A 24,134-nucleotide genomic window follows, 5' to 3' on the forward strand; every position below is an offset into this window, starting at 1 on the left:
CCTGGTTTATTTATATAACGATTTGATACATTGATTACCCCCGAGTTACACGTCACAAAACTGACATTTTCACTGTTTAGCACGTTGAAAAAAAGGTTTAGAGCTATTCAAATCTCCTGAGGAATTTTTTCGTGGTTAGTGTGACCTGGTTCTACGCAAAAAACCAAACATTGAGAGAAAATATTATAACTGAAAGTTTTGAGCAACCAGTTACACGTCTTTCCCATATTTTCTCCCATTGGCTGAAATCCACCCGTACCGGAAGGTAGCCTTCAGGTAAATGAAATTTAGCTTCGCTGGGATTTCCTGGAGATTGTTCCTGTCAATTTTGAATCACCGCAATGCATTTTTTCGCCAAATCAGGCTGGTTTTTAACGACTGAAATGAATTTAAACTTAGTCTGATCATAGATGGCAGATGTTGTATCGGGCTAGCTGTTTGCATGAAGAAACAGATTGCTGTTAGAGGCCGCCTCAAATTTGCGTACAGCAATTATACGGGGAAAACCCCCTGTTTCAAGCCACTTTGCCATCTAAGCAGTAGCAAATATTCAACGAAATAACATACCGCTCAACGCATGCGTTTACTGTGCCAATTCCTCATCCTCCCCCTCATGTTTTGTGAAGAGAAGGTAGAATCAGTTGGAAGTATTTTTGCCAGCCAGAAATATGTGCATTCCTTTACATTTGATTTGACACGGCCTACGCGTGAAACTAAATTCGGCGATAGTGCGTGACTAGAGGTGATGTGTGCGTTATTTGTCAGCAGCGATGAAAATTGTGTTAAAAAAACCTGTATAAAGACTTAAATCACCACTCAAACTAACAAATTGAAAGTCATATAATTAAACATTAGTTACCTTGACTCTCCAATTTCTGCTTTTTGGACGCACAGAACGTAATTTAACATGTTCATACCTTCAAAACGGGACGAGACGAGATAAAAGTTGTTATTATATGAAATATATATTTTTAACTTACAAATTATTTTCAGTTACAGTCGAACATTGATGGAAAAACATAATGAAACATTTTTTTTTCTTTTCTTTTCTTTTCTTTATTAGTGAAATAGGTAACTACAGAGTATTAATCCTAATTATGCTGGCTATAATGTATATACAATATTGAATAGGTGGGTCAGTCAGGAGACAGTCTCTAGCTATTTACAATGAATATAGGTGCTATGTACAATGATTAATTTAAATGAAACATAAAAAGTCATAGTTACGAGTTTTTAGAGCCAAAATAAGTGGGAACCTCACAACCTCTCCCGCTCCTTTTTAAATTTCAAAGAGGTCTCGGTTTTCCCGCGATCCTCTCGACCAATCAGAAGAGCGGCTTCATTTTTAGCTGTGACGTAGAAAAGTACATTTCTCCGCTTGCCACCACCTACTGTATTTTCTCTATGTGCTAAGCTACATGAAACGTACATTCAAAAAGGGATCCAATATGGAGGATCTGGAGCAGGTGTCACGTGTCACCACGGGCGGGAAATATGAAATACCACTACAGAAACTCCAATAAAAATCGCTTTCTTAAAATATTTTTTAAGTCAACTTTTTTATTAATTATTTGTTTCGTTTTTGGCGAGAATTTTAATTGGTTTAGAAGGCGATGTATTGCGCCTTTCAAGTTATCATAGGATTCAAGTAACGCTTTCCTAATTTCGTACAAAAACTGTACAAAATACTGTGAGATCAGCTCCTTAAGCACTTTCAGATGAAACGATAAAAATTGTGCATGCAAATTCTCCATTAGTGCTGAAATGAGGAATCTCTCTGGCTTTTTATTGCTGAATAAGTGAATCTTATCTTGCCTTGTTTTCAGAGAGAGGGCCTTGTAGAAAGTTTGCGCAATCATGCTTTGAGAATTTCAATAAATACGTACATTTTGAAAGATAATGACATAAAAATTAATTTTAATACAAATCTAAATGAGTCTCGTTCTAGCCTTCGTCGAGTGCGCGTCGCTTCGCGGCGCGCTCCCGCGTTTTCCTCAATTTTTGTGCGTTGTGCTGAAGTTACCTTCCCGTGTGTGGTGCCGAAAGACGCGCAATCCGTGGCTTAACACAATGTGTTATGCACCACAAGCCTGCACAGAGCGATATCCAAGATATCGTGAGTTATCTTTCTTCACTATTTCGTGAAAACGAAGAGATTTCTACAGTTGCCACCGTCGCAACCACCTTATCAATCTGATAAGGCGTTTCATCCGATTCCAAGTGATAACTCTTCAAGTGTGTGTGTGTTCCTGTACGACTCCGTGAGTAGCTGAGGCCTTATGTGGTTGCCACGAGATAAGACGGCGGAATCCAAACGTCGCATAGCTGTAAAGCTAGCCAACATTGCTCAACCGCGGGGCGGGGACTCCACCACATTCTCTAGCTCGGTCGGCGCGGCGCACGGGAGGAGCGGAGGTGAATTCGCAGAGACGGACTGGCCTAATTAACGGAGCGACGACGGGTATATACCGGACGAAGCGGGGGGCTTTTTACACTCCTCGTGGGCGCCAGGTGAACCCACCACTTCGTGGGGTTTTTTTACCTTCGGGGTTTTCCCCACAATCTACAACATAGGGTTTAACCCTATTTTATCTATTTTTATCCTTCAGAAATATCAGGGTTTTCTAGCGTGTTTTTCCCCTGATGCAGTTGTACGACCCCCTCGGAGTTTGGTCCAAGACGGCCATGTCTAAACCCTTTTGGTAGTTGTATTAACCTTTTTCAGAGTGCAAATTAATATCTCAATAGTACTGAGGATAGTTGTTGCCAAGTTTAATTTATATTCCACAATACCATGTTGTTACTTTGTATGTATGTACTTTGTAATTTTTGGAATAAAGAATTCTTAAAAAAAAAAAACAAATCTAAATTATTGAATTTGTTTTTTCAGTGTCTCCAAGGATGTTCCTGTTCATGCCAAGGAAGCATCAACCTCTCTTTTAAATGCAGCTTCCACGCCAAAAGTCGAAGTGACGAAGGGTGATACCTCAACTCAGTCTTCCTCCCAGTCGTCGGTTCAACCCAAACAGTTGAAAAATGTGAATAGGTGTGTATTTTTTCTCTCCTCAACCTCTACGGTATGAAATGTTACTTGAACGTTTTAAACTTATTCATAAAAATATCTGTCCACGACTTAGTACTGCATTGTTGCCTCTTGGAAAATGTTCAATGTCGGCGTTATTCAGGGAATTTTCAGGAACCTGAAAATATCAGTTTGTAGTCAGGTAAATCATAGGAAATGTAAGAAAATTTTTCGGTACATAATTTTTCAGAAGTAAGCGTGAATACTAATTGATGCATCAAAGCTTTGATCAGAACATTTTCCATGTTACACGTTTTTAATCGCAAGAATTTTCCAAAGTAATTTCATTATTCTCACGCAAAATATAATCTCCTCAAGAGAAGAACTGAATGGAGTGCTGAAATAAGGAATCTCTCTGGCTTTTTATTGCTGAATAAGTGAATCTTATTTTGCCTTGTTTTCAGAAAGAGGGCCTTGTAGAAAGTTTGTGCAATCATGGCGCAATCATGCTTTGAGAATTTCAATAAATACGAACATTTTGAAAGATAATGACATAAAAATTAATTTTAATAAAAATCTAAATTATTGAATTTGTTTTTTCAGTGTCTCCAAGGATGTTCCTGTTCATGCCAAGGAAGCATCAACCTCTCTTTTAAATGCAGCTTCCAAGCCAAAAGTCGAAGTGAAGAAGGGGATACCTCAATTCAGCCTTCCTCCCAGTCGTCAGTTAAACCCAAAAAATTGAAAAATTTGAATAGGTGTGTATTTTTTCTCTCCTCCACCCTACGGTAAGAAATTTTACTTGAACGTTTTAAACTTATTCATAAAAATATCTGTCCACGACTTAGTACTGCATTGTTGCCTCTTGGAAAATGTTCAATGTCGGCGTTATTCAGGGAATTTTCAGGAACCTGAAAATATCAGTTTGTAGTCAGGTAAATCATAGGAAATGTAAGAAAATTTTTCGGTACATAATTTTTCAGAAGTAAGCGTGAATACTAATTTATGCATCAAAGCTTTGATCAGAACATTTTCCATGTTACACGTTTTTAATCGCAAAAATTTTCCAAAGTAATTTCATTATTCTCACGCAAAATATAATCTCCTCAAGAGAAGAACTGAATGGCGATAACGCATGCACACTCGCACAATTTTTCAGTCTGCACATGAGCTGTATTTCCCAATATGCTTTGAGAATATCAATAAAAACGTACATTTTGAAAGATAATGACAAAAAAATTAATTTTAATAAAAATCTAAATTATTGAATTTGTTTTTTCAGTGTCTCCAAGGATGTTCGTGTTCATGCCAAGGAAGCATCAACCTCTCTTTTAAATGCAGCTTCCAAGCCAAAAGTCGAAGTGAAGAAGGGGATACCTCAATTCAGCCTTCCTCCCAGTCGTCAGTTAAACCCAAAAAATTGAAAAATTTGAATAGGTGTGTATTTTTTCTCTCCTCCACCCTACGGTAAGAAATTTTACTTGAACGTTTTAAACTTATTCATAAAAATATCTGTCCACGACTTAGTACTGCATTGTTGCCTCTTGGAAAATGTTCAATGTCGGCGTTATTCAGGGAATTTTCAGGAACCTGAAAATATCAGTTTGTAGTCAGGTAAATCATAGGAAATGTAAGAAAATTTTTCGGTACATAATTTTTCAGAAGTAAGCGTGAATACTAATTGATGCATCAAAGCTTTGATCAGAACATTTTCCATGTTACACGTTTTTAATCGCAAAAATTTTCCAAAGTAATTTCATTATTCTCACGCAAAATATAATCTCCTCAAGAGAAGAACTGAATGGCGATAACGCATGCACACTCGCACAATTTTTCAGTCTGCACATGAGCTGTATTTCCCAATATGCTTTGAGAATATCAATAAAAACGTACATTTTGAAAGATAATGACAAAAAAATTAATTTTAATAAAAATCTAAATTATTGAATTTGTTTTTTCAGTGTCTCCAAGGATGTTCGTGTTCATGCCAAGGAAGCATCAACCTCTCTTTTAAATGCAGCTTCCAAGCCAAAAGTCGAAGTGAAGAAGGGGATACCTCAATTCAGCCTTCCTCCCAGTCGTCAGTTAAACCCAAAAAATTGAAAAATTTGAATAGGTGTGTATTTTTTCTCTCCTCCACCCTACGGTAAGAAATTTTACTTGAACGTTTTAAACTTATTCATAAAAATATCTGTCCACGACTTAGTACTGCGTTGTTGCCTCTTGGAAAATTTTCAAAGTCAGCGTTATGCATGGAATTTTCAGGAACCTGAAAATATCAGTTTGTAGTCAGGTAAATCATAGGAAATGTAAGAAAATTTTTCGGTACATAATTTTTCAGAAGTAAGCGTGAATACTAATCGATTCATCAAAGCTTTGATCAGAAAATTTTCCATGTTACACGTTTTTAATCGCAAAAATTTTCCAAAGTAATTTAATTTTTCTCACGCAAAATATAATCTCCTCAAGAGAAGAACTGAATGGCGATAACGCCTGCACACTCGCACAATTTTTCAGTCTGCACATGAGCTGTATTTCCCAATATGCTTTGAGAATATCAATAAAAACGTACATTTTGAAAGATAATGACATAAAAATTAATTTTAATAAAAATCTAAATTATTGAATTTGTTTTTTCAGTGTCTCCAAGGATGTTCGTGTTCATGCCAAGGAAGCATCAACCTCTCTTTTAAATGCAGCTTCCAAGCCAAAAGTCGAAGTGAAGAAGGTGGATACCTCAATTCAGCCTTCCTCCCAGTCGTCAGTTAAACCCAAAAAATTGAAAAATTTGAATAGGTGTGTATTTTTCCTCTCCTCCACCCTACGGTATGAAATTTTACTTGAACTTCTTGAACTTATTCATAAAAATATCCGTCCACCACTTAGTATTGCGTTGTTGCCTCTTGGAAAATTCTCAAAGTCAGCGTTATGCATGGAATTTTCAGGAACCTATCATTGAAAAAGACAGTGATCATTCCTAAACAGTTGCAATTTAACGGATTTCATGTTATTCTTATTTTTTTTATTTACTTGTACTAATTAACAATTGTAAAACATGAAACCAACTCATATGAATTAATACTTTCACCGTAAATATTGAAACGTCCGTTGTAATGAACTTTTTGTAAAGTCAACAAAATACCTGCACTGTGAAGATGTTACCGATAAATTGTATAGAATTCTATGTATAATTTACAATGATAATAAAAAATTTAAATACCTAATGACCATTTATTTACTTATTTCAGAAGTGAAAAATTCATTTTATATACCAAAGTAGCATTTTGCAACGAAAAAATTGCAATTAAAATAAAATAAAATTTCCAGGTGATTTCAAATTTTTTGCGAGAAAATTTCAATTATTTTACAACATCTGACCCTCTCATTGTAAAACAGTTACAATTTTTTACAAAGAAATTTCAATATTAAGGACGTTTAAATTTCAACCCCTAAATTTTCCAGCGGCCAGGGACGGACCTCCTGGTGTGTGTGTTAGAAATAAATAAAACTTGTGAAAACGCAGTGCGGCGTATCCTAAAACCAAGATCAAGAAGCAGGTGTCAAACCCGTGTTCATCGAGTCGGTAAGCGAAGACTCTACCGCTCGGCCACGGGGAAAGTAATATTAATGGCCGGTCAAGACGATAAATAGACATCGCGCTTCGTGGGGCTTGCCGGCGCTCGAATTTGTTTCAAAAAGATTGCACCGAAATTGCAGTCTTTATAGTGCCTTGAAAAGAAAGGTTAGACAACAAGCATAACCTACATTTCTTGCAAACTCATTCCAATATAATTGCAACTTTTTCAACGCCTTCAAATGAACGTATAGGCAACAAGCAAAAATTACATTCAACTCACAATCCATTGCAATGAAATTGCAATCCATGCTACTTGGGAGTTAGTCATTGGCGGTTACAGCAAATTGGCAACACAGCATTTTCTGCATTTAATCCTATGTAAATGCATCGACTCTTGAAAAGGCCAAGTGCTTCAACAAGAATCAATTAAATCGCATAGGTTTAAAAGGAAAAAAGGTGGTGTTGCGGAATTGCTGGAACCGCCTCTGGAGAAGTGTTTTAAGTTATAGGTGAAATTTTCATCATTTCAGCACGATATGCTTCAAAGAAGCGCCCTCCAGCGCTTTGGCGTTGGAACTGCTTGTTTTTTTTTTATTTTAAGAATGATTGGAAATATTGCGGAGCCTGATAATGACGATACAACTCAAGGCGATGGTGCGAATGACGATTTAATACGTGAGGAAGAGGCAAATGATGGTGCAGCATCTGAAACGGTCATTTCCCCAGTTTTGGAGGCCTCAACCTCTAAATCCCAAACAGTAGCACCGGGCGCATTGCAATCCATACCTACGAACTCAGCTACACCAAAACGTCAAGCTTCACCGAAAAGAAGTCCTTTTAAGAAAAGAGCTTCAGTTCGGGATAGGGCGTTCTCGGAGTTCCAAAAGCAATCTAAGGAAAGATTAGACTTAATGAACAGCTTCCTTGAAACAGAAAGAAATCGGCAGGTACCGCCGATGCCGACAGAAACTCCATCTCACCCAATTCGGGACTACTTCAAGGGCATTGCTTCAGCTGTAATAAATTTACCTCCTCTCCTTCAACTTGAAGCAAAACGCGAAACATCAAACATTGTCGTTAATTTAGAGTATAGAGCATTACAAGAGCAAATTGCCGCGCCCGTGCACGCTATGTCCACATCAAATTATTTGGGGACTTCACAGTATAATTTAAACTCAGCAGTATACTCGCCGCCTTCCAACTCTGCGGTGTCAGCTGTGTATTCCCCTTCCTCAAGCGATGAAACTGCTAATGATAACACATTCTTTACTAATTTGTAAACTACATTGTTATTTTCCATTTATGTACCAATGTATTGTTTCCACATAACTAATAAATCATTTCTTTTTCACTTATCTGAGAGTTATACACAACCTCTCCTTACTGGATATTGGTGTCACGTGCCGATTATATGCCTGCACTTCCAATTTTTGTTCCACTGCACTATGAGTGAACTGGAACTCCGCGGGCGTTACCCTAAAGTACTCCTTAAAAAGTGTGTCATCATCCATAAGATGACGTGTGATTAGATTTGTGAATGCGCCCTCTCTCTGCCGCAAGAGAAAACCCCGATTAGCTGGGCGATTCCCAAAAATACTGCTCATCAGTGGGCATTGTAGAAATTCTTCTTGTTCAATCTCGTCAAACATTGCAAAGATAAAAAACGCGCGTCCAGCCATTTTCGCGGCTCCAAGCATACTGTCCGATCAACGAAAATTCGAGAAATTGACGCGGACAGAGCGGAAAAAATCCACGGATTCCGCTCCTAAGGTGCCGTGCTCCAAAATGTGAGCGTCTTCTCGCCCTCGACTCGGTAGCAGCATTTTACGCCGGCGTCCAGACGCGCCTAAGGTTCCGTAGCTTATATCAAGGCAACATTTAAAACTTGAAAAATTCAAGTTGGTACAGAAGTGAGAGTGGAAAATAACTCTTTAGAATTCCGTAAGTTAGATGATTACACAATTTGTGGCTCAAAGAAATGGATCCATCGTGAAAATCGTCAGGAACTTGAACGCACAAGTAGAGAGATAGCCGCGTCAACAAGAAGCGCCTTCAAGAGGGCGTTGATACCACTAATCGTACACCTAGGATACATTTCTATATACTTTGCTGTATATAGTGCAGAAACATCGAATTGAAGGCGTTCTTGATGTCGTTTTGAGGGACTTGAACCGCAAATTCGGTCCGGGCCTGTAACTGCGAGTCAGATTCGACCGGAGCGACCGGAAATGAAGGGCTGACGGACGGAAAGCCCACCGGAGAGTGTGGCATCGAGCGGAAACGAAGGGGCATCGTACCCGAAGGTAGCCTTCAGGCAAATGAAATTTAACTTCGCTAGGATTTCCTGGAGATTGTTCCTGTCATTCAGTTTGTATCGCTTACTACGTTTTTTTTTTTCCCTTCTTGTTTGGCCTTTCTTGACCGGGTAATGATTTGTCTAAGATCAAATTTGACCTATTTTTAAGAAATCATAGCCTCAGTTCAAATTATCGCAGAAAAAAGCGGGGTCACAGTTCAAATATTAGTGGCAATTTAATTTGAGAGGAATCGATATGAACTTATTTGCAGGTCTAAATCAACGCAACATTTAAATCTTGAAAAATTCAAGTTGTTACAGCAGTGAGAAGTGAAAAATAACCCTTTCGAATTCCGTAAGTTAGATGTTTTCAAAAATTCTCTCCAAAATAAATTGATCAGTCATCAAAATCGGCGGGTACTTGAACGCACCAGTAGAGCGATCGTTGCGCCAACAAGAAGCGCCTTCGAGAAGGCGTAGATACCACTAACCGTACACCTAGCATACATTTCTAAATGCTTTGCTGTATTTAGTGCAGAAGCATTGAATTGAAGGCGTTCTTAATGTAGTTTTAAGGGACTTGAACCGCGAGTCAGATTCGACCGGTGCAACCGGAAATGAAGGGCTGACGGACGGAAAGCCCACCGGAGAGGGTGGCTTAAAATAAATTTTAAGTTCTCTTAAAATTTACGGGTTTTTTACATCTTTTCTCAACAGCCACTGCTACACGGAGAAAAAAAACTCGTGCGTGGGACCCGAAGTTTAGGTCATATGGATCTCTGAAGTTTTCAGATTGAGCATCTGAACACTCTAGGTCTAGCTGCCGAGGTTCGGATCATACATCTGAAACTTCAGTTCTTACATCTGGAGTACTTCAGATGTACCGAAGTACTTCGGATGTGAGAACCGAAGTACTTCAGATGTAAGAACTGAAGTTTCAGATGTGTGATCCGAACCTCGGCAGCTAGACCTAAAGTGTTCAGATGCTCAATCTGAAAACTTCAGAGATCCATATGACCTAAACTTCGGGTCCCACGCACGAGTTTTTTTTCTCCGTGTACTAGGGGTTCTTCCAAAGAAACGACCAGAAACAGAAACCGCCATTTAGGAAAAAATCTCGGTTCTTACTTCGACCAATAGGAACATGGTTTGGAGAGTGCAGTAGCCAACAAGAGAGGAACTCACAGATTAAATTCAAAAGAATTATGGTTTTCCGCAAGTATGCATTCGCAATGCATATTCCGCATATGTTCCTTCAGTTGGTACTTGTGAATGAAAGACAGGGAACATTGACCGCAGCTGAATGGTCTCTCACCCGTGTGCCCTAGCATGTGCGTTTCTAGAGTACCTTTCTGAGCGAAAGAGGCAGAGCACTGACTGCAACTGAAGGGTTTCTCGCCGGTATGGGTTCGCAAGTGCATCACCAAACGGTCTTTCGTCGCGAAAGAGGAGGGACAATGGCTGCATCTGAACGGCTTCTCGACAGAGTGCGTGAGCATGTGAACCTGTAAACCTCGCTTACGAGTGAAAGAGGCGGTGCATTGACTGCACTCGTAAGGCTTTTCACCGGTATGCGTGAGCATGTGTTGATTCAAATAACTTACTAAAGCGAACGAGGCGGGACAATGTCTACAACGGAACGGTTTCTCGTTGGTGTGTATCAGCGTGTGCTGGTGTAGTCTGCTTTTCTCGGCGAAAGCGGCGGGGCATTGACTGCACCTGAATCGTTTCTCTTCGGTGTGCGTTCGCAAATGTCGACTTAGGAGGGTTTTCAATTGAAAAGAGCGGGAGCAATAGCTGCAGTTGAGTGGTTCTTTGGATCCCCGGGTTCTCTTCGTCGAAACTGCTGGGCCTTCGTTGAGAGGTGCGTTCGAAATGTTCCGGGGGGCTACTTTCTCGTCAGAATCCGATTTTACTTCGAGAGATCCGGCCCGCTGGTCTGAAAAAAGAAACATCAAAGAGATAAGTAGGATTATTCTGATTTTTATAGTGTTATAAGCGTAAAAATTGATAAATTATTTAATTGAATCAGTGAGAACATACTTACACACGCGCGGTAATTTAAAAATGTTCAATTTTCATTAAAGTAAATGTAATTTTACGAAGACAGACAGGTGAGCTTCCCTAAAACCCGGTATTTTTACCGTTTTTTCAGGTAAGAATACCACTTTTATTGGTAATCAATCCCGGTAACTTTGCCATTTTATCTCGGCAATTCTACTACAGTCGATACAAAATATTGGCATTTTTACCGGGGTTCAGTAAAATTACCGAGAAAGTCAATAATTTTACCGACATTTCTCGTTAAAATTACCAATTCCATAAATGGTAATTTTACCAAGAGAAAACTGGGATCAAATGAACGGAGTTAAACAGAAAGTAAACCAAGCCACATCGGGATCGAACCGAGAAAAAGAGGTTTAAAGTTTGGCTCCTCCATAAGACTCAATGTAAAAGATAAACTTCCAGTTCAATTTCTGCAAAATTTGCTCCAACAAAACCTTTGAATTTTTGGCGATAGATAGTAGAGCAGTGGTTGAGTTCAAAACCACTCATAACTCAATTTTTTCCAAAATGTAGGTTGGTTCCTTTCTGCTTAACTAAGTCCAATTATTGGTTGGTTCAACTGGATTGCATTTTGCAAAAATGAACCACTAGCATTGCAATGTTGCTAAGATTGTGCAACTTCTTTTGTCTTGGAGGAAAAACCCGATTATCCATTAATAGTTTCTATTTAACTTGCTAAAAACTGTAAATTTATGACAAAAATTACCATCTAAATTTCATAGCTTTTCACGATTTCCGCAATTTTATTGCAAAGGATGAAGTTGCACAATCTTAGCATCATTGCAATGCTAGTGGTTCCTTTTTGCAAAATGCAATCCAAATAGAACCCTGAATTCTTGGTAATTTTACCCTTTTCTTAGTAAATACACAGAGATTTTTTTTCCAGTGCAACTAGTTAGTTTAGTTTGATTAGTTGGGGTGGCTGCTCACCACTTCTCTCCACTTCGGTCGAGATTCCGGCGGCCTCCGCGGATCCTGCTTGGGGCTGTTCTAGGAGAGCACTTCCTTCACACGAAGAAGGTCCGGTCCCTCTATTCACATTCTGAGCACCGAACTCGGGAGATTCAGTATCAGAAGTTGGTTCTGGGTCCGATTCGGGTACTTCGCACTTAATGAATACTGTCTGGATAGCCTCCGGGATGTTATCCGGAGGGTCCGCCTCGCATTTCACGCCTGATGCGACCTCTGGGATGCTTTCTTGAAGGTTGTTCGGTTGTCTCGGAGTTCTGCATTCCTTCTTGGAGTCATCCATTCACGATCCTGGACAGACATTTTCGGAAATGGTGAGCGAAATGTCAACGAAGAGGAGTATCGATGGTGAAACTCACAAACCGCAAATCGTCACGTTTTGATGAATTCTTATTTTCAAAATATTGAAAATTCTGCATGTTTGAGTATTTAACGAAATGCCTGATTTGGCTATTTGCATGTGACATACGTACACGAACTACGTAGCCTGAACATAAAAGTTCGAAGGAGAATAATTTTGAAAAAGCAGAATGGACCACTAGACAAGGTACTTTCAGCGTTCTAATACATGTTTCTCAACCAAAATTTTACGTAAAACACGATGCGCACAACGAAAATTACAAAAAGCAACTCCTTACGAAGATATTTAATGATTCTTGACGCGTGAATTCAAACCACCCGCTCATGAAAACTCAATGCTCTACGTGATTCACATCGAGCGCTAAACGTTATCATGACAGTCTCTGCGATATAAACATCTGGCAACCTCAATCTTAACACTTTGGCTCAGCTATAGCAAATTGCTTATAGTTTTGCACAACACATGATGGGAAATGTATATTGATCGATTGAGAGGCTTGCTGAAACCGCTGTAGTGCGCGATATGACTCACGTAGAGCTTTGAGTTTCTGGTGAGCGGGCAGTTCAAATTCTTCGTAACCAATGTGAAATAAAAACGTTAATATCTTCGTTAGGAGTTGGTTTCAGTAATTTTCGTTGCGCGAATCGTGTTTTACGTGAAATTCTTGTTAAGAAACATGTATCAGATTGTTTAAATTCGTTACTTGTCTAGTGGTCCATTACAGGTAAAACAGCTTATCTCTGGAGACTTAAACGCCAGGCTGAAAAAGTTAGTCAAGTAATTTTTGCTATGCAGGGCCGTCCTTAAAATACTAGACAGAAAGTCTCGGATTCACTAAAAGTACGCACGTGCAATAAATACTATTAACAACTTTCTGGGGACTTAGACGTAACGCTAGAATGTTCGACGTTTCCATTTGTAATTGCTCAATTCTGCAGATTTCCCAATCATAAAAACACAATAAAATATTTTTAATCACGTTAAAATAAGCAGAACACGTATAACATGTCAAAACCACCTGCAATTAACTGATTAATAGAAAATTAGTGTTTATATATTTGCCCTTAGATTCAGGAAGTTCGAACTCCTCACTCACAAAAAACCTACAACTACCCTGAAATCCTATACCCGCCAAACCTGTTTACTTTTAATTACTATTTTATGCCTTAAGCAGAGTATCACAGTTATTAAGGGGCTTGGAAGACAAGGCGCATAAGCGCCGTTTTATGCTACTTCGAGAAATACGTGTTTGAAGTTTCGAAATTACTTGGATCCTTATGGCGCAAAGTAAGATCAAACTGACTTTATAAAGCTTAAAAATTGGAATTTGGGAGCGAATTTTTCACAGAGGATGCATCAGAGCAAGTCTTACTTGAATGCATTAATACCTCAATTTTTTCAAAAAATGCACTCATGCACCTTGTTCTTCAAGCCTCTCAAATAGAGAATTTGCCCGTAGATGGGCGTCTTTGATGAACATTTATTTTGAACAAAACTCATTCGAAGCTTTAGGAAAGTGTCTGTGGATATTTAGGCCTTTAATTCGGCGTAGGAGCGTCGAATTAACATTAAGGTAATTCGATAGACGCCATATTTTGTGTCACAACGACATGCGGTATGTCGCATCGATTATGGTTCCATTTTTTCAGCTACTCGTCATTTTTCTCGAATTTGGAGATCGCAATTCTGTTGACAGGAGATTAAAAAATTGACGTACCAATTTTGAAACGGAAATTCAACGTAATAAAGGCGTGGTTTCTTTGGAGGAAAAATATCGCATTCGAGTGCAGTTTCGATGTCGGTATCGAATGCGGTCTTTTTTTTCTAAAAAAAACCACGCCTTTATTACGTTGAATTTCTTTGTCAAATTTGGTACATGAATTCTTCATTAGACTCATGACAACAGAAAAACGATCTAAAAATTCAGAAGTATGGCAAAGTAGCTGAAATTATGGACCGAACCGATGCGATATATCCCACGTCGCTCTGACACAAAACATGGTGTCCACGGAATCACCTTAATACGTGACGGTGTATTTTCAAAGGAGCACTGATGTTACATGATTGATTTTCAAAACGAAGACAGGGTGTCTAGTATCTTTTAATTTTGAAAAATCCCGATATTTCCCTGATATTTTATAAAAAAATTCCTGGTTTTTTCATTTTGAAAATTCCTGATATTTCCCTGATTTCTTTCGTAAAAAACTATATTTATTGCATAAATGCATGCAGAAACTAAATTTTCTGATAAAGTTCTTATGATTAAAAACTAGTCTGCCAACTATCGATAGATTCCATTGTGTAATGTCCTTGCATGTACCTACTTTGCACAAAATGCAAACAAAATAAGAATAACTTCAAAACTTTGAAAAAAATAGTGATTTGTCGGAGTACGGGCCACATTAAAAAAAAAGACCGATATAAACTATTCCAAATAAAATACAGGCGCTGCAGATGGATGGAAAATTTTGATTTCGCAAAGACGGCGACACTGCGATGAGGCCTTCACTATACGACACGAGAAATTATCAGAAACAAAGACGGCGCGACGACTCCTGGCACGATAGGCAAAAAGCAGTAAGACTTCTTCGCTGAAGAGAAAAAAAAACTTTGCGTGAGAAAAATTCCTGATAACACGTCCGATTTTTCTGATTTTTTCCTGATCGGCCAAAATTCCTGACATTTTCTGGTTTTTCCTGATGCTAGACACCCTGGAACACCAATTATAAAATTCGCTCCTCTAAAGGCAAACTCTTCAATTCATGCATCCGTCAAATTGCGCAGAGGAGAGTTTGAAATGAAACAGCTCATTTTGCGATGACTTTCGGTATTGAAGTCCAAGTAGCACATGTAGCAATAAATTTCGATTACGTGGTTAAGTTGTTGCGACTGCATCGTAGAGTTGTACATGTTGCATGCCTGCTAATTGAAGGGCTTTTACAATTGATTTAGTGCGATAATTAGATGAGTTCAAATGTTGCGTTGCACTGCAATAATTGCCTATCTTAACGATGAATGCTGAAATAGAATTTCGCAACGAAACGAGTGAAATCAAGTTTGAATTTATTGCAATGAAAATAAATTTAGATCATTCGATAAACGAAAGAAATCGATTCTACCCAAGCAAACAATAAGGAGAGGGATAGACATTTGTGATGAAAGAAATTGAATTTCTTTGCAATTAATTTCAACATATTATAGCTCACTCAGCGACTAGATAAGCAACGTTTCGATACAGTATTGATGATTTCACCATGTAATCTAAATGTATTCAAAACGATGCCACCAGCCGATCATTGAAGCTATCTCAGCCCGACACGACAAGACAAAGCCCTATCTTAACCATACAATATATCGCAATTCGATGTCTTATCGGGCTGCTTTAAACTTTCAATAATCGGCCATCAGGGTGGAACTCATCTCTTCATTGAACTTTGCGAAACCACATATCTCCAGTTGTGATGTTGCAGACTTCCTGCCATACGTTATTTTTTCATTATATACCGAGTTAACTTAATGTTTTGAAAACTTACTGGATTTTCCTTCTCTAATGGCAGAATTTCTGTAAAAATTTCAAGCTACATAGTTGACTTGATTCGCTTCAAAAAAATAAAATAGGAGTAGAGATTTTGAAACACGGCAATCGAAATACGTGGTTTCGCGCTTCAGTCATCTATATGTTGATAAAATAAAGTAAAAATATTGCAATATTACTGAGAAAATCACAGCAACAACTCAATGCTACTTATCTCTATATCAGTACAAAAATATTTTTCTGCAGAAAGAGTCGAGTTAAGGTTACTTGACATTTCGCCGCATTGAATTAATCACACGCCAATTAGGGTGATTCGTCAAGCTCATGTGATGCGGTCAAACTAGCATGCGATATATAGCATTGATTAGGTAAAAAATTTTAGCCATTGTTGACTAGGTACCTAAGGTTTTTTGATAAGCGGGTAACTTAAATTTACTGGTTACCATATAAAATATGAATATTTCTTCTTCACTAGTGACTTGCTGTTGGAAGTTTTCAGAATGTTCAACGCGTTTTGTTTTAAGAATTGATGAAAACTCATGCCTTTTAGGTGTTCAATTCTTGCCCTGTGTGGAGGTCCATTTATGATGGAAATTTTGAAATTCTGAAATGAAATTACATGTCATCATTTGAGGAATGATGATTTTCACAGCTCCTATTGAAAACTTTCCATCATTTAGATTGGAAAAATTTATGATGAAATTATAACAAAAAGAGCCTCACCGATGCAGGGATTCAAAAGACGAACGTTTTCTTGAGATAGTATACTAGGTACTGAAACAGAAAATAAAGAGGGAGAAAATGTAACATCGATTATGTATTTAGAAAGATGGTACCCACCTACTACAGAAAACATCACATGATAAAATACAGTCCAGAAACGTGAGACAGTGCACTTGGATTGCCTAACGAATGACTTCTGAAGAATTTTTCACGCAAAAGGATTAAAACTGTCTCTACTTGCGTCAGCATCACCACATGAATTTTATAATTACTTCCAAAATCATAAACTTAGCTTTCAAAGAATGAAAGTGAAGAATGAAAAAACGGTCATGTTCTATTGTTTTGGTTTGAAACATTGCAAAATTGATATCGATGCTGAAACTACCAGTCGATGTATCTCAGTTTGCAATATTGGAGACTTCCTGTCATACTTTATTTACCAAATGGAAAACTACTAAACGTCAAGTCTTCAAAATTTTCGTGTGCTTCTTCTTGGTGCAAAGTAAATTATGAAAATTTCAAGAAATGATATTGATTTGTTCTCTTCAAAAAAATAAATGGGAGCAGAGATTTTTAAACACCGCAAACGAGATACGAGGTCTGGTAGTTTCACCTTCAATATGTTGAATACCTATTGCAAGAATATCATAGCCATTGCAAATCAGTATTATGAATAACACGAGAATGCCATAGCCCTCGAATCAGTCCAAATTTGCCATATCGCCTCAGAACCTGGAATTGGATTGAGAACCAATTTAATTGTCCGATGTCCTCATTTGAATTAAAATCACAAATAAGAGTTAAGTCCTGAAAACTGACTGTACAACAATGAGCTGTTTCAGGTAACTTGGTAAGTAATGCTCCAATTAGAGTCCCTGCCAAATAAATTTACGCACTGCTAGACTGCCACAGAAGATTGTCTGGAGTCACTTTTGCATACAAAGTAAATGCAAGAAGCAAGATGAAGGATCTTCTGCCGCAGTCTAAAAGTGCGTAAACTTATTGAACGTATACATTCTAACTATGTTTGTATGAACACTGCTAACAGGCAACTCTTGGTGCAGCTAAAGCCATACAAGTGCAACAAAAATTGACGCAAGACAATGCACAACAACTTTTGATCACTCTAAATGTTTAATAAATTCTGGTACTTAGAGCCCCAATCTGAAAAATCAGCATTGATACTAACTCCAGTTTGAAACGAGTCTGATATTCTACATTTAAGGAAAAGCACTCTCCGGAAATGGAAAGTTCATTAAAATTCACATTAGAATGCCATTATTGCTCTTACTTCTTTTGAAAATCTAAGGGTGCAACATTCTTCAGAGTCAGGATCATATTTATACAGCGCAATTTGCGACAGTGATCACAGTCAGGTTTACGCTGCACATCTCTCAATCTTGGATTAAAAGAGAAATGTTCTGCTTGTATCAAAAAGCTTGCATGGACATAGGTACAGACTTGCTTGTGCATCATACAGATTTGTTTACTGTACTGGTCAGCGAGCAGTTTGAACTGGTCGTCAAGTAGGGATATATTTCCCTGTAAGGTCCAAGAGTATAACACATTTGTTTACCCAAGGAAAAGTATCCCAAACAAAATTCTAATAGATTCTAGCTTCATATACTTTCACAGTAAGTCCTTGAGCAAGAACTTTAACAAAAAGATGATTATCGATGATACTTACTGTGGAGGCGGATTGGTCTAATTGAGTACAATTATAACAGGGATCTGGAGGTTCACCAAAAGCTAGCAAACATTATGCAGCAAACTTGTAATGACTGATATATTAGTCGCTTAAGTGGGTATTAACGGCAAACGCACATCACAAACACACACAATCAATTAGTGCTCAAGTAATGAAAGCTTTAAATTTTGCACTTACAAAGTCACTCAGGTTACGGAGAGGATACATTACTTGATTGAGAGTGCGAGATACTTTCGCAAAATTTAAGTCAGAAACAAACAACGGCGTTACCTAAAGCGGAACACATCCGAAAGAGGATTTTGAAGAGAGGTATTGATAATGAATAATGACAATGATCAATTTTAAGGTTAAGACGTTTGTTTATGTTTGGTGCCGCCATGGATGAATATCGGTGCCGGACACGGGAGCTGTCAGCAATAGATTTCGGGTGCAGATTGCAAAACGACCAAAAACGACGGTGGTGGCGCAACTGCGGATTGCACAGGAGTTAGGGCGCTCCGCGAGAATATATGAACAATACCTATACAGGGTGATCCAAAAGTCCCTTCCACCCCCTCTAACTTTTTACCTAATTGAGGTAAAGATTTGAAACTTGGGGGATATTCCTAGGTCAAAGGCTAGTCAAAGGGAGCTACTTTTTGGCCCCCCTAAAATTTGTCAATTGAGTGCAATTAGTATTTTAATCCCGGTTAAATACTCGACTTTATCTAATTTATCTTCTCGCGCAAACTAGTCGCAGGACTGTATGAGCCCCGTCCCGTGGAGACGGTAACTGGGAAAAATCCCAGAAGTTTCATTCCTGCGATTCGAACTTGGGACAAATCCTATGAAAACGTCCCGTGGAGACAAGGCCGTACCTTTCTCCTCTTGTATTTTAATCCCCCTAAGTTGATAAAATGACAATTCTATATCTACCAGCAATCCCCCCCCCCCCCCCCCCCCGATCACGTCATCGGGACACCCATCAAGGACGCCATAGACTCGTCCGTTGATGACGTCATGGAGGACCTGTCGATGACGTCGATGGAAACGAGTCTCGTTGATGACGTCATGGAGTCATCCTTGGATGACGTCTTGATAATGGCATTTTGAGGTCACATCCCAGGGTACCAGTTGATGGTGACGTTACAACACAAACCATAATTCATGTATATACATTTATTAATAATTAGTTTTTGATGGGTCAATATTTTCTAAATTTCTAATTTTTAATACATTTTCCGCTTCATATATATAAAACCTACTTTAGCATGTACAGCATCAACTTGTTTTGAATCCCCCGCCACCTCTTTTTAAAAGTCAGAGAGTTTTTAGAATCTTGTCCATCTGTATTACAGGTCGTCAATTTTTACAGCCCACAAGCTGTTCGTTAGTTCCTCAGATGTCCGATTCAATTTGGAGATTCAATTCTTCAATCCCGCGGCCAAAGTTTGTTTACATCATACGAGCGCCTTAACTCCTGTGCAATCCGCAGTCGCGCCACCCGTCGTTTCGCAATCTGCAGTGCACCCGAAATCTATTGCTGACAGCTCCCGTGTCCGGCACCGGGATGAATATATACTAACGTATTATCTAATGTAATATCTTCGTCCATGGTGCCGCTCTCTGATTGGTTGATCGATTTAGGCTTCAATGGGGATCGTCACCATCCAACGAAAGAACCACAACCACAACCGCCACATCGCTAACTTTTCAGGAGACACGGAAAACTTATTTGCAACCGCAATACCGCATAAGACGGAGTTTCGGCTGAAAATTAGAATAACGATTCCTGCCTTGAATTTTCATAATATTTCTTTGAAAGAACCTATCGACGGTGTAAGTCGGCGATCACAGCATTAGGTTTGCGAAGTCGCATATTTTCTATCATACTTAATTTTTTTAACGGAAAACTGCTCAACGGCAAATCTTTAAAACTGCCGTGATTTTTCTTCTCCAAGCGAAGAGAATTCTGCCAAACCTTCAAGGAATGATGTCAATTTCTTCTCATTTCAAAAAATAACATAGAGGGGAAGCTTTTAAGAGGGGCAGCCCCTAAGGGTTGGGCTTCTTAGATACCGGGGGGGGGGGGGGGGGGGGTAGTTCCGAGGGTTGGGTTCCTTGGACGTCAGGAGGGCAGCCGGGGGGGGGGGGGTCCCTGAATGCCAAGTGGGACACCCCTGGGGGTTGGGCTTCTTGGATCCCAGGGGGAGCAGCCCCCGAGGGATTGCGATCCTTGCATATCAGGGGGGCAGCCCCGAGGGTTGGGTTCCTTTGATGTCAGGGGGGGGGGGGGGGCACTCCTGGAGGATTGGCTTATTGGATGCCAGGTGCGGCACCCTTGGACGTTTTGCTCCGTTAATAATACGTGTCACAAGATGCATGGTTTTTGTCGTGGTCATTTCAATTCCCCTTCAGCTGCGTCCGCAGCAATTGTTGTTACGAATATGTTGTGCGTGCTGATCTCAGCTCATTACATACTAGACTCTTCGAAGGCGTTTCATGTAGAGCACTCTGTTGGAGAACCACAGAAGTGAGATTGACCAAATCGATTAATCCCTCGTTCGCTCTCCGACAGATTGCGCTACTTGCGCACATGAAGCCCCTTCAGAGAGTTGAGTATGTAATGGGCGAAAATCAGCACGCACAACATATTCGTAACAACAATTGCTGCAGACGCAGCAGAAGGCGAATTGTCAGTTAAAAAAACGATGTCTGCGTGTAACGGAAAGGTGTGTATTCGATCGAAATAAAATCGAACGAAGAATGAAAACGAGAACCGATCAACAGAGATTTCTAGGACAAATAAATAAAAGAGCTGATGGAAATCAGTAGAAAACTTGGTGTCAGTATGAAAATTTCAAATTGCGGTATCTCGAAAGTAGATAAAAAAAAAAAAAAAAAAAAAAAAAAAAAAAAAAAAAAAAAAAAAAAATCAGAACGGATTTCGATCGAAACAGGCTTTCGAAACGATTTTTTCGAAGTGAACGATTACGAAATGATCGCTCGATCGTTTCGTACGAACCAACGAGCGAAATATCGGTTCGGGACAGCCCTAGCTCCCGTTTGACTGAAGCTCTTATCGGTGCCGCTACTGCCCACTCTCTTCCCTTCCTCACCTTTGTCGTCCGCGTGATCCGCGTCTCCTTCCTCTTTCACTATCTTTATACATATACGCCACCGTTCAACTGAAGCTCTTCATCAACTTCTCTTTATAAAATCTAATGGATCGAACTTTTAGGAAGTAACTAGTAACCTAATGCGACTCTCCGTCCTGTCTGCTATCCTTCAGCCCTCGCTTCTTGTCTGGGACGACTTACAATTCATTCGGACTTTTGCTCACCTACTCTATCATATAGCTGCAATGATGTCAGTAGCCATGTTTACAGACAAGCAACTCATCAAGTTTGAAATGGGGGGAGGGGGGTGTGAAGTTTTTTTCTTCTTTTTTTATGGGCAGTTTGCGTAAATCCGCCAAAGTGTCATCTGTTTTCGCTCGGTTATATTCTCTTCCACCCCCGTTTCTTCTACTCTCCCCCCTTTTTCTTTTCTCTCCAATCCTTCATTCTCCATTCTCCCCCCCTCCCACATATTTCTTCTCCCCCCTCCGTTTGCACGCAGTGAGAAACTGTAGGAGTGAATGACCTCTCTATTCATGAGTGTGTGGAACTTGGTCAGTGTGTCATTTTTTCAACATCAACAGCGATCGTTTTCAAGGGTCAATGACCCACCAGTGTGGAACTTGGTCAGTGTGCCACTGTGTCAGCATCAACACCAATCGTTTTGAAAGGTCAATGACCTACCAATGTATACATTTGTAACTCGGCCAGGGAGGCGTTTGGTTGGCGGTGCAACCACTTCAGGGTTGCCAAGTTGGGTGATAAAATTGGATATTTTAAATTGGAAACGTGCTGCTTTTTTAGCAGTATCTAGCATGAGCCACATTCATCGGGACGAAACTGATAGCGAATGATCTTATTCGGTTCTATTTGGAAGTGAGTCACTGTGTCACGAGGTGAGTCCCTACTTTTAAGAGAGAGTGAGCTCGTCGTAGTGTGTATACTATTAAAGGCCATTAAAGGTGAACTTGTCCGTCTATGATAGATATTTTAACATCCAGTGTCCAACGAACCATAGGAAACAGGTCATTAATCTCAAAAGGAGAGACCAAAAATTTAAGAATCTTATAAAATTCTCATCTCTAATGGACTGCGTAAAACAGAAAGGAACCCAGCCACGTCAGCTATTACGAAATGGGCAATTCAATTTTATACATTGAAACGGTTGTGCGGGTTTTCGTGCAAATTTCAATGAATATTTTTCAATGCACACGAAGCAAATTACTTAAAAATTTCAAAAGAATCCACACAAACGTTGTCTCGTAAAAAATTAAATTGCCCACTAAAATTTGGCAATAGCTGATGTGGCTTGCTTCCTTTCTGTTAAACGCGGTCAAAATTAGAACAACAATATCAATGCATTTTTTTGTCCCTCACACTTACCTAAGAGACCTAGTTTGAATTCGAAAAAAAAGGGAAGTCCTTCTTCTTGTATTTGATACCTTATTCATTTAAGAAAATGTCCCTTTTTTACACCCTAACCTGAAATAGCTATACTTTTATCGATTCAAGTTGGAGCATTTCCGAGACTATTTGGCTTTATCTTTTGAAAATCCGCAAAATTAAAAAAAAAAAAGAGCAGTTTGAGAGTGGGATGTGCAGAAGAATCGTCCGAGGTTCTGAATAAAATTAGAATTGCAAAAAGTTCTCAGCGAGCAAATTGTTTCTTTAAGGTGATGGTATGGATTGCGTAACTTTTGACCTTTTTCGGTATAGTTTAGTCGAAAACCGCTGCGTTGGCGGGGAGTGGGTGGGGGGGAATTCATGCTTCCAATGCTGAGAACAGTTTCAGTGATTCTATTTTTACTTGAATGTGTAATAAAAATAAGTTTGATCGTTGATCAAGCATGTAACTGCACGCGAATTTAGTGTAGTGAATGTACTTAAACCAAAGCACAGCTCAACACTGCCGTGCTAAGGAAGAACGCCGTATGAACATTCGAGAATTGCCAAATTTCCTTCGATAAAATGTTTATTTTTGCGGTGGACTATAAATAGGTATTTGTCCTTGAAATTTTCAAAAATTTCAGGTAAAATTGCGAGCAAAAATACCTGAGAAATAGGAAGGAAAATATTCATAAGCTTACTAAGAAATTAGTGTTTTATCAAAGGAAATTTGGCAACGCCTGCAGGTTCATACGGCGTTTTTCCTTAGCAAGGCAGAATTCCTGTCGAGACAGCCCAGCTTAATTGAACATTTTCTGCCGAACGGAAGGATTTGCAACATGACGTGAGCCCTACTATGCATATATTCTTGTGGGTCTCAGAGCTCATATCTTTATAGGCATAGTCCCGTTTGACAACCTTAGAGAAATACTTACAAACACGATCAGCTGGTCACTGCCAAAACACATTTGATTTCCCGGTCTTTTCTCCCGGGGAAAAACAACACAAACACCCGTGTTTTCGGTAGGTTAGTTCAGTGGCACGTTATATCTTTTTTTATAGTGGTTGATCGCCCCTAGCCTAATCAGTCCACCCTGTGCCGAGAACCTCGAAAAAAGAAGAAGAAAAAACCCGAGGCCTACAGTGCGACGCGAGCCCTTTGTAATTGACAATCGGACCACATCATGCAATTGAGAACTACGATTTCTGGCCCAGGTGAAAAACAACGCATTTACAAGTAGCGCCCCATCGCACACTTATGTTTTTACAGAGGAGACAGAAATTCTAGCTCTCAATTTCGAGGCGAAATCCAACTAATGAATGATGCCAAACCAGCGCTTTCTCAGAGAGTTAGGTTAGTATCACGTTACGTCTTTTTCTATAGTGGTTGAC

The 24,134-nt window shown here is 39.2% G+C and overlaps 1 protein-coding gene and 1 long non-coding RNA gene across 3 annotated transcripts in view; one reads left to right on the forward strand and one right to left on the reverse strand.

Moving 5' to 3' along the window:
* Positions 1-18,632, reverse strand: part of LOC109041957 (uncharacterized) — a 42,642-nt gene extending 24,010 nt beyond the window's left edge. Inside the window, exons 1-4 of one of the 2 annotated variants that reach the window (XM_072304277.1) lie at positions 18,436-18,632; positions 16,551-16,601; positions 11,893-12,222; positions 10,500-10,834 (exon numbers count right to left, since the gene is read on the reverse strand). In XM_072304277.1, the coding sequence (XP_072160378.1) occupies positions 10,500-10,834; positions 11,893-12,214 (657 nt within the window). In that variant the 5' untranslated portion in view covers positions 12,215-12,222; positions 16,551-16,601; positions 18,436-18,632. Of the gene's footprint in view, positions 1-10,499; positions 10,835-11,892; positions 12,223-16,550; positions 16,602-18,237 lie in introns of both variants that reach the window. The other variant, XM_072304276.1, reaches the window with a different exon arrangement.
* Positions 1,029-5,864, forward strand: LOC109042196 (uncharacterized). Its single transcript, XR_011900505.1, has 3 exons — positions 1,029-3,780; positions 4,305-4,459; positions 4,984-5,864. It is a non-coding gene; the product is annotated as an uncharacterized lncRNA (long non-coding RNA).
* Positions 18,633-24,134: the final 5,502 nt, after the last annotated feature.

This window comes from Bemisia tabaci, chromosome 9 (genome assembly GCF_918797505.1).
Source record: "Bemisia tabaci chromosome 9, PGI_BMITA_v3".
Classification (NCBI taxonomy): Eukaryota; Metazoa; Arthropoda; class Insecta; order Hemiptera; family Aleyrodidae; genus Bemisia; species Bemisia tabaci.